The 16,471-nt window shown below is 35.0% G+C and overlaps 1 protein-coding gene across 1 annotated transcript; it reads left to right on the top strand.

The window, feature by feature from the left end:
• The first annotated feature begins 1,767 nt into the window (after nucleotides 1-1,767).
• LOC123545172 (uncharacterized) lies at nucleotides 1,768-10,943 on the top strand. Its single transcript, XM_053537967.1, has 6 exons — nucleotides 1,768-1,801; nucleotides 3,088-3,405; nucleotides 3,746-3,841; nucleotides 4,037-4,260; nucleotides 4,880-4,960; nucleotides 8,223-10,943. Exons 1-6 carry the CDS (start codon nucleotides 1,783-1,785, stop codon nucleotides 8,355-8,357), a joined length of 873 nt encoding a protein of 290 aa, XP_053393942.1. The 5' UTR covers nucleotides 1,768-1,782; the 3' UTR covers nucleotides 8,358-10,943.
• Nucleotides 10,944-16,471: the final 5,528 nt, after the last annotated feature.

The raw sequence follows: 16,471 nt of genomic DNA, 5'->3' as shown, positions 1-16,471 counted from the left end.
GGATATGCATGAGTCCAAGATGGCGGTGCCCTTCTGGTAATCGGATGGCTTTTGATGAAGTACCTTGCATCCCTTACCTGCTCAGTCAAGTGTGAAATGCCAACCTTAAGTGTTCCTTCTCTTCAGAAGGAACAAGAAAAGTATGCTCTTAGATGCAACGAGGCCTGAACTAGGCACAGCAGACTATAGTCAAGGAGTGAACATATAAACATATGGACTTTCAGACAAAAAAATCTGATTAAGAATACGTTAATAGAAGCTTAAACATGTGCATGTATAATAAAGGTACTAACATGGTCAGTATATGGCAATATTAGGCTAGCAGATTTGTGACGAAACAAAGTACTAGTACTACATGGTCAGTATAGAGAAATGAAAGGCATCAACTTCCTATATTTTGTCTAATACTCACCTACGCGCTAGATAAACTAACCACCACAAACCTTATAACGGCGCGAACAATAATAAGATAGGTTCTAAATAAGTAAAGGGAAGAAGTATTTAGATAATTTGCCGCTTTTGATGCAAATCTCGGGACACACACACAAATCTTCCGCGTTACATACTAAACTATTGTTCTTGAAAATACGCTTAGTGTGATTTTTAAACAGAACTTAACTTATTTCATGTAAGACAATATATATCTTCACAGAAAACACACGTAATTTTACAACGTCTAAAATAAACTACTTAAGGGGACGCATACTTTGAAATTAGAAAAAAGTGGGTGGGGTATGATAAAATTTACCTGCAAAAATGTACAAGGTTTTGGTACATGAAATGGATACTGTTTCAACTGTTATAAGTACACAAAGGATTGCTCACTAAAAAAAAAAATGAGAAAAACTGAAACAAGAAAGTTATTGCTGAATTACATAAGACTTATTGTGTATATTCAAAGTCAACAATTAATACTTTTTTGTGCGAAAATAATAGTGCTTCACCTTGTCCAAACATTTATCAATCTCCTACAGATTCTAATTTAAAGAAAAAAAGTGAAATAAGTTCAGTGTCTTGCTTTTCATTTTGCATATATAAGCTAAAACACATTATTTAGTTTGTTTACAAAGTAGTGCATAAGAAAAGATACGGTGGTCAAGGAATGCCACATTCCAAAACTAAAAGAGTATATTCCCCTTAATACATTAAACATTTATCGTTACAGAAGTCGAGTGGCTTACAATAAGGGCCTAGAAATGTTGCCATTATTAATTTTCAATTTGGTATTCATGAACTACAATGCACTTAAATATCAAAACACATTCAACAAATTTTTGAAAATGTATTGTCTTAAAAATCCCTAAAATAAGGTATGAAATTTGGTTGAGAGGTCCAGTCAATGTGTATATGTGCAAAAGTAACATTCTAATCTTGTTCACAAAACTTACTAATACACAGCAGGAATGTCAATGATCAAAACTGGACAAATATACAGTTATCCTCACTTTAATGTCATTTATAATTTGTCCTTGAAATCTCCACCATACTTTTCATAACTCTGTTTGCACGAGTTGCACGAGAATGCTGTCATTCACGTAAAAAACGGGGTCAGATAAGTTGTAAATGCAATATCATCTAAACGTAATTAATGGATTATGCAGTTCAAGATAAAGTTTAGCTCATAACGTAATAAACAAGTATAATGTTGTAACAACAACTATACTTACACTGATGTAAGTAGCAGTCGGTCTATAAGTGACTTTATTGATTCATTTTGTGTTTTGTTATGTTTGTCAAAAAGTGTAACGGAAGTGCCTCACAACTGAAGCGGAAACCAGTTTGATGCGCAAAGTAGTCCACTGTAAGTAATATTTTTTGATAAATGTCCACAGAAATTAATAATTTTCTAATATTAAAGACGAATATCTGAATAGGATTCATTATTTGATAAGAAATTATAATCATCGACATGTTTTTTTTAAAAATCATACACGTGCTGACACCTAAGTTGTCTCCCGTTGTTTATTAGACATACCTTTCGTCCGGCGCAGTAATACTTTTTGCAGTGAATCGCCGAGAAGTCGTGGGAAAATTAAAAAACATGTAAATAAACTAAAATTAACCACCTTTTCAAGATGAATTTCAAGTGATCGACATTATGCATTTAACCCGCCTGACCTGTGTAGCATCTTAGATATCTGTTCTAAGGTATTCATTGTGTAGAATGTCATGTTATGTCCTTGCAATGCTAATCCCACTCTGACTTTTTTGTTTACATTTTTATCAATGAGAAATATGGCGTCCATCCCGAGCTGAAATGACGTGGCGTTAAATTTTTACATGTTTAAGCAAACCTGGTGTGTTAGAAAGAAAATTTCATCCCTTCAACATTATTTGTAACACTGTTATTGTAAAAAACCTGTTTTTTTTCCTTATACAAAAGCTTAATATTTTGTGTTGAACTTTCACAAAGACCTCTGTTTTCCTATTACATTCATAGTACCACATCCTTATCCACAAAGTACTGAATATTACAGGTGTCCATCAGTATGCGAGTATCAGATTGTTTTGATGATATAATTATAATTATGTTTTGATGACAGTGACATTATCATAACAATGTCATTACTGGCGCTATGACTTACACAAGATCCACTTGACCCCGTATTCAACACAAATCTGCTGCCCTGTGGCTCGAATCCCACCATAGTGCCTGCTTTTCTGTTACAAGAAAGACGTGAACTGGTGACGACCCTGAACGCCTGATTATATCTGATGTGATTTCGGCAGTTTCCGGTTATTACGAAAACCATTGTAAGTATTAGTTATATTTACGACCGAAGAATGTCGAAATACGAAATCGACCGGAAACTGCCGATTGTCATCATGGATTCATCACTTTAAGCTTTAAGTAGGTCCTAACGAATTATGTTTTTATCACGTTAGTGGTGACTCCAATATTTTGTCACTAGAGTCTCACAGCCTATAAAATTCCTGTAAATCTCTTGGCAAGTCATCGATTTTTCTAATGCTCAACAGATAGTCAGATTGTTATCTTCCGCATTTAACAATCGATGACGTTATTCACGGCAAGCTGTGTTGTAATGTGTTCATGCGATAAATAAGATACTGAAATTTGAATTTCAGACAGAATGAACGTGTTACATGCCATCGGTTTTGCGGCGGTGATCTATGCAGTGCAAGCGTCCGTTTACCCGGATCACGTCTCGGACCTTCTCGCCGATCTCCAGTATATCTATAACATAGATCAGCTCCAGAAGACGATACCAGTATCAAGTTATTACCCAGAAGACCCGTACAATGATAAGATAGCAGACGACTGGGATGTTGTCTACCCTGACACAATCTCTGATCCCAAAGAACCACGTGATTACGGGGAGGCGGCGCTCAGAGACCAAGAATACATGAAGCAGTTGCCAATTTCCGGTTACCAGTTCATTTCAGGCAAGTTTTTAAAAATACTTTTACATAGCAGAGTTGATTAAAACCATTCCCCGCGTTTTTTATTTGCAAGTATTTATTGTATTTTTTCATAGGTCATGTGTAGGTTGCTGAGGAAGCATTTCCACCTGGCCATCAGTCTATTTGTAGGTAGGTAGGTAGGAAACTTCTTTAGTAATGGCATTTATTGTGTTCATGACGTGTCACCGTTCTACACCATTGTTATTCAGCATGTTAGGTTTCAACTACACTAAACTTGATAAAAGGGACAAGTACAAATGATTTGTCGTACATGAAGAGAAATATTTAGTATGGAATACAGCAAAGAATCTATTTCTTGCAGGCGGCACTGGGAAAGAGGACCCTGTTGAAGTAAAGACAGACAAAGTACTTCCGGCATACTGTACCCCGCCGAACCCCTGTCCATTTGGCTACACAGGTAATATCGGAAAGTAAAAATAATTGCGAACCTTTTTAACAATTGATTATTAATGCGTTAGTCTTGTGAATTAAGAAAGAGAAAACAACATACCCCGGTATATTCAAACAAATGAACATACAGTTTTATTATTTTTCCCGTATCAATAGTCGTCTTATATGCAGCCAGGGAAAACGTGATACTATTTACTTACAGGGGAAGATAACTGTGTAAAGGATTTTGAAAACACTCCAGAGAAAAATCGACAAATCCTTGAGGAACAAGACTGTCCGTGTGACGCTGAACACATGCTTAGTTGTCCCCCAGGCAAGAAAACTATCGATCCTAAATCCGGATTTGTCAGTGACGGCATGGGTTCGGCAGATAACACCGATCTTGGATCTCTTGGTTCACTAGGATCCGCGGATGACCTCAATCTGGTGAGTCCGATATGAATACATTATCTAATCAAAATAAAATACTATAAGGGTTTTCCTTGTCAAGATGGGTGTCTGTATGCAGTTTCAGTGTTAACAGGTTAACAGGCTACCTTGTGCTTTGATACTCTGCAATTATGGCAATATAGTACAGGTCTGTTACATCTGACAATGATCAGTCAGATAGCCATGTTAAATGTGACGTGTTTTTGAAATGATGATAAGACACGACTTAGTATGTGAATAACTTTGAATAAAATTTTTGTGTTCGGTGTGTTGAAAATTGGTTTTAGATCACGCGAATGTATTGATTCTTCACCGGTAGGCGTCATACATAAATTTATACAGAATCATTCGTCCAGGTGGATACTTTTTCTGTAAAACAGAATCCAGTGATGCCAGTTTAAAGATGAACAGTAGTGTCTAAAAATGACACAAAAATACAAGCTTTTCACCAAACTTTACAACGAAGAAAAACGAAAAATAATGCATTTTTGGTTTTGAATTTTATCAATGTCCCAAAATGTTTTGCACGAACGTATTTAAGGCAATGATCTTTGACCTTCTCATAAAATCACGAACGTATGTTGATCTTGAACTTTGATCTTGTTGTGATTCACAGTCAGAGAATCCATACTTTAGTTTGGACACGAAGCGACAAAAACTCGTTGCCAAGAAATCTCCCCATTTCATAAAGAAACGGGTGAGTGTTTCATATATATGTTCATAGTGTATGCTAGCTAATTTCCTCGCACCTTTTCTGTTTATTAGCATCAAGCACACAGTATTAGTCCGCTTATGTGTCACCATTACTTTAATTCTTTTATCTTTTTTTGTTTCCCTTTTACCTTTAGATATAATGTTCATTTGAGCACTTTCAAAAATGACATTTTTTTTCACTGTTCACAGAAACAAACATAGCATGGTTATTCTGTCATATGATTTGCAAGAGACTATTTTTTTCATAAAATGACACAATAGCGTCCGTTCATTACTGCAGAGGATTATTCATAAATTGATGGGAAAATGTTTTCAAGCACATGACATCCGTTACATATTGTAGACGATTTGTCAATTAAAACAATAATTCATTTTTCTGACGTCACAATTATAACATCATAGCGTAAAAACGGCATAGCGGCGCGCTGGAAAAGAAACCAACAGAAAACGGGCACATATTTGATGAATGTCGTCAAGGATGTACTTTAAAATCCTTGGTAACGTGTTAGAATCGAAATAATATATCTCATTTAGTGATATTGCTCTTGAATAAAATCATGGTTTGTCGTTCAGATGTGTATTATTATATAATTCCTTTGCATCTGAACTCCAAACAATGATTTTATTCAGCGACAAATCACTTAATGAGATATATTCAATATATGTCAAGTTAATAAATAACATAGGGGAAACCGGGGTAAGTCGGAACAAGGGCGATAAGTTTAATATGTTTATAATGTACATGATATTTGATGAGGTATAAGACTTACGTAACCAGTACCTGCTATCTCCAAAAGTTTCAGTGGCGGGAGGTCAAAACAAAAGGACGGAGTGAGAAAAGTTTAATTTTCGACTCCGTAAGTAGATTTTCAAAATTTGCACAAGTTTTGTTTCACACATCATGAGTATAGAAACATTGTTTATCGTTATGCATGATTTAAAAGTCTTTCGGAGCCAACATTTGCCTTGTGAACACTCTAGACGCCACAGTTGTGACTTAATTTTAATGAAACTTGGTCAAAATGTTTGACTTTATAATCTCTAAGTAAAGTTTGAATGTGGGTTATATGGAATAAAAAACTAGACCAAATCAAAGGAAAATCTTATCAACACACTAGACACCACAATTTAAGTTTGAAACTCGTGAGAATTTGTCAAAATGTTTCTTTTGATGATCTGTAGGTTAAGTCTGAATCTGGGTTATGTGGAATAAAAAAACTAGGTCACCCAGTCAAACCAAAGGAAAAGCTTGTGAACACTGTGTAGGCCACAGTTGTTACGCAAACTTTTTGAAATTTAATCGAACTGCTTGTCTTGTTGATCTCTAGGTCAAGTTTGAAACTGGGTCGGGTGAGGTCAAAAACTAGGTCACTAGGCAAGATTAAAGGAAAATCTTGTTAACATTCTAGAGACCACTATTTAAGGTTGAAACTCATGAGAATTAGTCAGAATGTTTGTCTTGATGACCTCTAGGTCAAGTTTGAATCTTGGTCATGTGGGGTCAAGAATTAGGTCACCCGTTCAATTTGTTCCAATTTACCCCTGTCCGTGTCCGACGGGGCAAGTTGGAACATCACACTTTTAATACTTTGGACATATGTATTTTGATAAATACTCATTCAATTATCAATATACAAAGTGAGCCAGTATTCTTGAAGAAATTGCAATGCATTGCTAAAATATTTATAACTGATTTGCCGAATGTGTTAGAAATACACAGAACGGTTCGATCAGTATTTTTTGTTCCGACTTGCCCCGGTCTCCCCTACACCTGGCACTAATGCTCGTCCGTACAAATCGGGTCAATTACTGTGTGTTATTAGTGCTATTCAACTGTTCATTTTACTGACGTCACAATTATTAGATCTACGTAATAGCGTTAGACTTGAAAAAGAAATCAACGGATATCAGTTTTTATCGTCAACAGACGTACATAATAATCCTTGGTAAGAATCGGAATAGAGTAGATTCTACTCTAATATATCTCAAACAGTCATGAATTTATAAAATCATTTTTTGCCGTTTAGATTCATAGAGCTCTATGCCTAGAGCTATTAGATTCTTTTGGATCTATACCACTCGGGAACCGTGTTTTCAGACGAATCAAAATAATTTGAATAATCTTAGTAGAAGATCAAACAAGGACCATTTGTGTGAAATAACTTTAAAATTGGGCCAGCGATTTCACACGAGAAGATTTTTAAAGTTTCCACTATAGATCTATATACATATAGAGAAAGTGATCAAGTCCTCTGGCGACCATGTTTTTAAATGAATCGGAAAGATTTAATATTTGAAAAAGAAGTTGCCACATTATAAACAATGGAAATAATTCAGGGTATTATGTCGTATGACCAATGCCATTTAAAGAAGTGCTTATGAGAAAAAATGTGAAGAGTAAAAACCTATTTTTGTTTCATGTATTATAACTTGATAAAGCATGACATTACAGTTTTCATTCATTGCTTTCTAGTGCATTCATTGTTATAAGGATATATACATGTGTGTGCACTCTAATTATATTTCAGTTGCTTTTTACAACCTTTTATAGATGTTGTAAGTCACAGTCGTTCATAATCTTCAGGCCTTGTTTGCTGTGACCTTAAATAAGCTACATGTGTGTTGTAACTCTTCGGCAAAACACGACACAGTAATTCATAATATACAGATACTTATAATGTACAGCAACATAGTAATTCGTATTATACAACGACACAATTATTTCATAACATAGGGTCTATAACATTTAATGCTTAAACAGCGAAACACTAATATATAGTCAAATGCTTACACAAGGCGATTTCACATAGCTCTATGTTGTTTTAATATGTAAAATCCTGTGATGTTTCTTTTCAAACCAGCAGAAAAATCATTACATAGTACAAATTTAACGTTCTGCTTAACATAACGATGATAACAATTATTATTACATAACTATACATGTATTGTATTGTATATTGTACATATCTGTCTTATTCCTTGGTTTCTTTAATTTTCCGAAAAATACAGAACACGTAAAATGTTGAAAGAATCATTTCATATGACTATTTATGCAAATTGATACAAAACTTTATTAAATAGCATTATGGATAAAAAATACTGAACAACACAACATGAATTTTGCAGGATTGATTACACCAGGAAAATACTACAGTATTATATTATGCATGTTTTGCTCTACCTTTTAGACTAAATGTTCTATTTTATTGCAAATAAGAGATGAGTGTATGTTGTTTTTTTTTCAGGACAACTCCGAGCGTTTCCAAGACATGTTCCCTTTCAATTTGGAGGAAGATTTAGATGACGTCAACCCGTACTTCTTTGGTCAGCCGAAAAGTATAGCCTCAAAAAAACAAGCACCCGACCACATGATCAAATAATATAATCGTTTCTGTGACTCTGTGAATGTTTATTTTTGTATGATATATAAGATATATGTCTATTTTGAAAACATAGAAAAGAAAACGGTAGGCCTTATTTCATTCAATAGGAGGCGGTAATAAATTCCAAGGTATTATTAATTTTGCTTATAATCTATCGTTTTTACTTTTAGTTGAAATATACTTTTGATTATGCATTGTGCGGAAAACTGTGAAAGTGTATCATTATATGCATTCATATTACTTTTATTGATTATTTACGGAGAAACAAAATAACAAATATATACTATATTACATGTATGAAAGAACTGATCCACGAGACTATTATTTCGGCTGATTGTACGGTACAGCCACAACCAGTATGTCATAATGGCTTTATACGCTTTTTTATTAACATTAAATATAGAGAATATTAGGTTACTGTCTGATAAATTTAAATTTATTAGGCGAGTTGAAGAAAATATATTAGGCGAGGAATTCTATTTATCCTACCTGTTCAGAAAATTGGGAAAAAGCCGTTGGAAAGAGCAACAGCGTGCAGATTTGACGTCATATAATATGACGTTTGCTGGTGTAATTCAGTCTGTGGAAAATTGAAAAAATGCAATAACTTTTTTGTTTCGGGATAAAAACTTTTGATTTTACCACTTATTTTCTTAGTTAGAACATTTCCAATACAATGATAACAGTTTCAATGAAAAATTCGGGAAAAAAATTGTTTTCGAAATTTCCGGCTGAAGTGCTGTAAAAGTGAAAAATAGCAATAACTTTTTTGTTTCAGGATAAAAACCTTTGATTTGACCACTCATTTTCTAAGTTGAGACATTTCCAATACAATGGTGATGATTTAAATGCAAAATTTTGATAAAATAAGTGATTTCAAAAGTTTCCGCAAAAGTGATATCTTGACACTGACTAGATAAAGCAAAGTTTATTAGGCAGGCCAATATTGTGCTTTATCTTATATGAGGGTAGGATAAAAATAGAGAATAATAGGTTAGTGCCGTAGATGAGAAAGTTTATCTGGCGAGGTGGAGGAGGTTATCGGGTGAGCCGAAGGCGAACCTGATAACGTCCGGAGCCGAGCCAGATAAACTTTCTCCATCTTAGGCACTAACCTATTATTCTATTTATCTTGTCATTACTTCATTTTCCGATATTTGGCAATTTATTTTACAAAAATAAGTGTGCGACAACCACTTTAATGACGTCATATTCGTAATGACGTCACTTATATAATGACGTGATTACCGGCAAAATCGCAATAACTTCTTCGTTTTTGAATAAAAACTCATTATTTGACCACTCATTTTCTTAGTTCGGACATTTCCAACACAATGATGATGGTTTCGTTGCAAAATTTCTTATGACAACAATATCGATCATAAGGTCACATGATCAACTGACCGTATATCACTGGTCACATGATCAACTGACGGTATATCAAGAAAGATACACGGCACCCTGATATCGGGTCGAAAATACTGCAAGTGACAGGACAAATGATAGTTTCTTGTCAGATTTTTGCCATTAACATATTATTGGATTACCTCCCTAAATGCTCTAAAATTGTTTTCTAACAATTCGTAGAATGAAGCACTCTTTTTGTTAATTTTGATAAGATTAAAAGCACTATGGAACTTTAGGTTTTGTAAAAAATATCTTGTTGCTGATCTTGTAAATGCAAATCAAATTTGATAGAAAAATATCTGCTAGTTGTGTGGAAAATATATGATTTTTTCTTCGAATTAAATAATATAGACATTATAATATCGGAATAATATCGGCTAATTCTGGTTTTTAATTATTTATGGGTGCCTAATATCTAAACTATTAAGATTATTATTATACCAGATTTGTTGAGCGCCCTTTTCATATGTAATATACGTTCAAAGGCGCTTTGAAAGATGTGAAGTTGTTCTTTTTTTCTTTTTTTTTTAAAAGGTGATTATCAAATCTCACCTGTTCAAAGCCTTTTGCAAGTTTTTTATTCGTAATTAAGTTAGATATTATAAATTTGGTCATACGTAGTATTACACGAAATATTTGAGGATAGTGTATATATAAGCTTATTTATAGTCGCCATCGATAGCCTACAAGGACGACTCTAGTAATTTTAGTGGAAAGATAGTGCAAGTACAGAAGACGCTCTATTTCCAGAAGCTTTCCTGGTTCTTTACCATGTCAGATGTAGAGCACCTATACATAAGACTTTTATCCCATTGTAAATAATTTTAGATGGAGGAACGGGAACTCGAACCCACGATCCCTGGTTTCTTGGTCAGGCAGGGTTACTACTGGACCACTGTGTCCGTTCTAGTGGTGTGTACAGCACACTAGGGTGATCCTTTTATGAACGTTTCTAACTTCAATTATAAATAGTTCTAACTACAACATGCTAAAGGCTTACAAATATGACGTAAGAACCTAAGAAAAACAACCCATCGTGAATTTATAGATATTTTGTGTGTACGTTGTATGTTCCCAATAACAAAAATATAGAGCTGAATTTATCAAGTTGCTTGTTTTATTATTCAATATTTTATCTGTAGTTTTTGTTGAAAAATAAAGTATTTCAGAACAGAATGGACTTATTTCTTTAATATTGTTTTTCTCTAAAGTGAGGTTTGTTTTTGTATGATGTGCGCAAAATGGCGACCGACAAGAGGCCTCGGTGGCCCCTAATCGTTTATCTAGGTCACAAATCAAACAGAAAATACATTAGCAAACTTTTACTTTTATCCAGCATAGGATATAATACTGGTACGATACGATTGTCATGTTTCTATCTGCAACACAGTTACAATGTGTTTGTTTAGGGTGCAAATCTACCCTAACAATTTATTTTTGATGAATTTGTGTCCCTCGAATAAAAACTCCACAAATTAGTTATGACAGATGTCATGCTACTTTCTTATTTCATTATATCTCTACTCTGTATCTATAACTGTCACATCTGACACAAACCTTCATATCAAGACCTGTTTGCAACACCACTTAGCATTCAAGTGTCCCTGACTCGACTGTACTATCTATGTCAGCTTCTAAAATCTTCCTACTTATGGATCTCTTAACCACATGATGACATGAACAAGATTTCACACGAAAACATCATGCACACATAAAATTTCAAGGTTGCTTACCAGTGATCATGCATATCTTGTTACTGTTGGGTATTTTTAGCACTGCTGCATATACTTTCTCATTGTGTATCATTATAGACTTAGTCAAACCGAGACTGCTGTTATGTTCCTTAGTTACGTTCCATGCTTCCAAGCGATCTTTTCATAGATTTTAGTAACTATGACAACAACAATCGTTAAGTCCGATTGGTGGTTGTAACAGTCTCCCCGTACTTGGACTCAGGGATGTGTTTTTGATCCTTTTGGATCTTGGGGTACATTCATTTTTAATATAATGAGAAGTTCGCTTAAGCGTGAGGGTTTTTGCACAATCCATTACCTCTCATGAACAGACTCAATCAAACAGTTTGCTATTAAGTTGCTTGGGTGGTTTCTATGCTTCCAACATATCTTTTCACAGGTTTCTAACTTATTATATCCTTCCAAACGCAGACATACAACACATATCACCTAAATAAAGCCTCACATGTACACAAACGTTTTAGATACTACTAACCTATATCTTACCAAATTTCTTGACATGACGTCTGAGGTTAACTTTTACATTAGGCCCTCAATATTTCTGCTAACTGCTGGAGATGTCCACGTGAATATAGGTTCAACACGTTCCTCTGATTCATATTTGCCTTCCGCATTACTAGAATTAATAAACATTCCGTGACTTTGACATTCGGGCCTTCTCAGAAACTGGACTAAATAACTGTTCCAACAGATGACTTGACATTTCCCCCTTTTCACACACCTGAACGCAGAGACCCGAGTGGGCAATACACATGGCGGAGTAGTCTTGTGTATCAGAGACAAGTTTTACTGTTGGCGAAGATAAGATCTAGAACTTACTTAATCGTTTCGAATGTTTTGGGGTGGAATTAACGCTAATATATACGGTAGCTGACATATATCTTTTCGGTATGTTTCCTCTGATACTATTTACAGTACCCTTACCTTATTGAAGATACTATCGTTCTTGCAGTTGAAACAAATATCTCTAATGTCATAATTACCGATAACTTTTTAGTTACAGCGTGTTCAGTCCCACCAGGAAGGTCTAATACAGTTTACAGTTTTGACTTGCTATTTTCATTAAAATATGTCCTAATTTTTTTGTTCTAAATACTCTGAATCAACAAGGCAAATATCATGTAAAAAACGACATCTTTCTCTCTGGGTAAGACAAGTCTAGATTTAGCCATTTTCACAGGGCGAAAAGTAACATTAATGTAGATATTTTCCATTTAAAAACAGATGCAGGCAATAATTTCATGACAGAACTTTTGTTTTCAACAAAAAATTCAACAAATGCATTCCCAGATTTTCACTGAAAGGACGAGTTGAACTGTAAGGCGTAAGTGTTTGAGTAATAGCAGAATAACCTACGGCATACGCTTCGATTGGACGACAGCATAAGATAAGATAAATGCCGGTTTCCAGTCCCCGTATCAGTTGTTCCAGGTCCCACTGCAAATCGGAGAATTGTATCAATCACACAAAAAATTCATCTCAAGCAACTGATTAACGAGTAAGCTCATTTTACCGAATACTCCGAATGTTTGATTTATCTTATTCTTGTTTCAAGTAAAAAAAATCGTTCTCTTTTCTGCGATTCAACATTCCAAACAAAACCATGAAACTAAAATCCCGTGATGAACCATAGATCTATATCTAAAGGTTAGAAGAAAACCAGCAGAACAGGTGGCAAACATTTAGAACAAGATATTAATGATACATTACGTGCTTTTCCTTCGTCAAAGAATTGGTCAAAAGCTCTTATATCCTATCGCCCGTCAAACTACAAATTGTGATTTTGATATAGTTAATCTTTTTAACGATTATTTCAAAAGCAGACACATCGAAGATGGCAGTAGAGAAGCCACCCAGTTCCAACTGATCTAATTGGAGAGGTCTATTGGCTTTCAAACTAGGAGGATTTAGACTAATCTAATAATTTTACGGCGTTAGATTTCACTTTCTAGCGCAAATTACGGTGAGCCAGTCTAAAATGGCCCAATGCGCATGCGCACAAGTAAGTTTTGAAATCCTCTAAGACGAAAATAATTGTTCATTTAAAATAAAGAAATATAGTGTAATACCATTGTTACAAATGTTGGAAACGGTTCAGTTATTAAAAAAAATAAAAATAAAAATACATACACATATATGTACTATTCTTTGTTCGCAGTATTCAAAGATATGCATATGAATTGAATCACGTTAAAATGTATTTTGTTCAATGAAATAAATTTATTGTTCAACCGGCGGATTCGTTTGCCCCGTTCGGAAGATCTGCCGGAATAAGGAGTTCTTCCGAGCGTCTGTGTTTTCCAGCCGATAGTCGGAGATGTTAATCACGTGATCAAAACAAGGCGGCAATTCGACATATAAACCTTACAAACTGAATAATAACTAGAACAAATAAAATGTTTATAACTTCTTTTTCAGACAGCACATTAACAATAAAAATCACTGAAAAATACATTTCAAAAAAGAATGATATATTTTTCAGTCACTTCGTTCGATTGGGATTTTCTTCTAAGCTTTTCTAAAGCTTCTCGGAAGCTATTCTCTTGGACCCAAACAAACGGGGCAGTTGACAAATAAGCCTGTCAGGTGAGGTTCTCGCAAAAATGGTAAGATGCTAATCTGGCAGCTTTCACCAGGGCCAAGTTCAGTGTACAATTGTTGCAGTGGTAGCTTTTGAACATTTTTAAATGAAATTCAGTAACTAGGAAATGCTTGGGCCTACAGTTCTCGGATTGGCGGAGGTTAATCATAACCTGAAGTTGACTTATTGACTGATAGGTCACAGTGACCTGCAACAGGGAAACCGTTTTTTTCGTCTATAGCACAACCTATCATATAACCAGAGACATTGTTATCTATGTCTCTGATATAACTTTAAAAGGAGCAACACTGGACCTCTCCTATGTTTCTTTTTTAAAAGAAGCCTACTTGTATCCTATTACGCCCGATCAAAGTGGAAGATGTCTTAAATTATTAAAAAGTTGATGCTCGGCATTAATTCTTCTGCACTGAATGTAAGCACGCATTGAACGTACACTATTAAACCTATGTTAAAATAGAAAAAGTAGAAACTTCACAGGTCGCTCAACACGACAAAGACGAAAGTGTTGCAGGCTCGGCTTGATTGAGCCTGTTCATGGACGGAAGTGGAAATGCATGCTACCGTCCACGCCCTCTAGCCCCGAGTTGAGCAGAACTCAACATTTACACATGCTAAAAGTACAAAAAGCAACTTAGAGACATCCGCAGATGTAATCAAACGGCGGTGAACATGGAACCTTCAATGATACACGGGTTGTGGCGTGTAATTCCATGAAAAGCGGCGTTTGGTCCCCATTTAAACCTATTTATTTATTTATTTGGGTTTTACGGCGCATCAACACAGTATGGATTATATGGCGCCAAACAGGACTCATCTCATTTACATCGAAATAAAAACATGAGGTATGGAATCAAAATTTGCATACCTGCTGGAATCACAGAGTTAAAGCAAAACAAAGTGTTAGGACCCTATTCGTCGCCTCTCATGCAAGGGCAAGGCAGTGGTTCCAATTCTTTTTATACATAGATCGTCCCAGAACCACATGGGGCTATGTTAAATCTAGCCCTAAATTGTACACTCAATACGTTGATAAGGAAGCAGGACCAGATGATACCAGTTACAAATTCCTACGCGAAGTTTCTGATGAGTTCTCTTCTCTTTGTGAGCTATTTGTTTGAATGATAATTCATTTCGTGCTAGATTTATGGACCTTGTGTCATATTATGATTTATGATGAGGACGATATGAAAATTGAATTAAAATCCATTTTAAGCAATAACAATGTTACAGTAAAACTGCGTCAACATTAATGATAGGATATTCTAATTAAACAATGAGCGCAAACTAATGCTCCCATGTGTATGACCAAAGATTTTGCTTTTAGAGGTTTTAAGTTTGAAGGTGAAAATCATATGACGGTCAATATCATATATATATATATATATAAGTCAGTTTGTACACAGGAGCCTAAAATTCTATCTATAATGCTCCAAAATGGCTAAATATAAAAATGACCCCTCCTATATATATATAAAAAGAACAGGAATGAAACAAAACCGTACCCCGCCCACTTTGTGTAAACAAGAAATTTCGAAAAACAGCAAAGCATCTCTATACGAGCGGTCTTATTTTGAAGAGGACAAAAAATCTACTAGAAACACTGCTTACTGTAAACTGTCTTCCTTTTAACTAACACAGAATCATCATTTTCAATACCTTTTCGTTCATCGCCGAAACCATTGCGTGACGTCACATACATGTACCTGTTTCACAGCCTCGCAGTTAATAATCTGGTTCCCTGTCCAATATTGGTTCCCATTCAACTTTTTTGAAGTTCGCAGGGGACCAGTCTACGCAGTTAATCGAGACGAGAACAAATGCCGTATCCGTGCGCGGTCACAGAAAGGAGCATAACATTGTATCGAAAAATGTCACAAACTGAAGCAATTTTCCTGGCTGTAAAAGGTCATAGTTTTGTGATGACAGGGTCATGTGGAACGGGGAAAACACACACGTTGAAGTAAGTATGCTGCAACTGTACCAAAAAAGGCAAATATTTTGTAATGATTATGCTTAAATTACGTAAAAATTCCGAACTGCGTAAATATTTTTTACACATGTATCACGCCAAAATAAGAACGGACATTAGCTATGTTGGTTGCTTTATCCAAACACAATGTCATTTTCTAGTTAGAGAGTCATTGAAACGATATCCTTATTGAATAATGGAATAACACCCTAAAAGTGGCCAGATCACTGCAGCTTGGACATATGTTTACAACATGCCAGACCACTAATTCTAAATAAATACGCACAGTAATAAATTACTTATAAAGTTTTCTATTTTGACAGGAAAAGAAACCATAATATTCACAGAGTATTTTAGTTTATATGCGTATGCTACGTCT

The sequence above is a fragment of the Mercenaria mercenaria genome, chromosome 1, assembly GCF_021730395.1.
Source record: "Mercenaria mercenaria strain notata chromosome 1, MADL_Memer_1, whole genome shotgun sequence".
Classification (NCBI taxonomy): Eukaryota; Metazoa; Mollusca; class Bivalvia; order Venerida; family Veneridae; genus Mercenaria; species Mercenaria mercenaria.
Note: the sequence above shows the minus strand (reverse complement) of the source record. Positions and strands in the feature narration are given on the sequence as shown.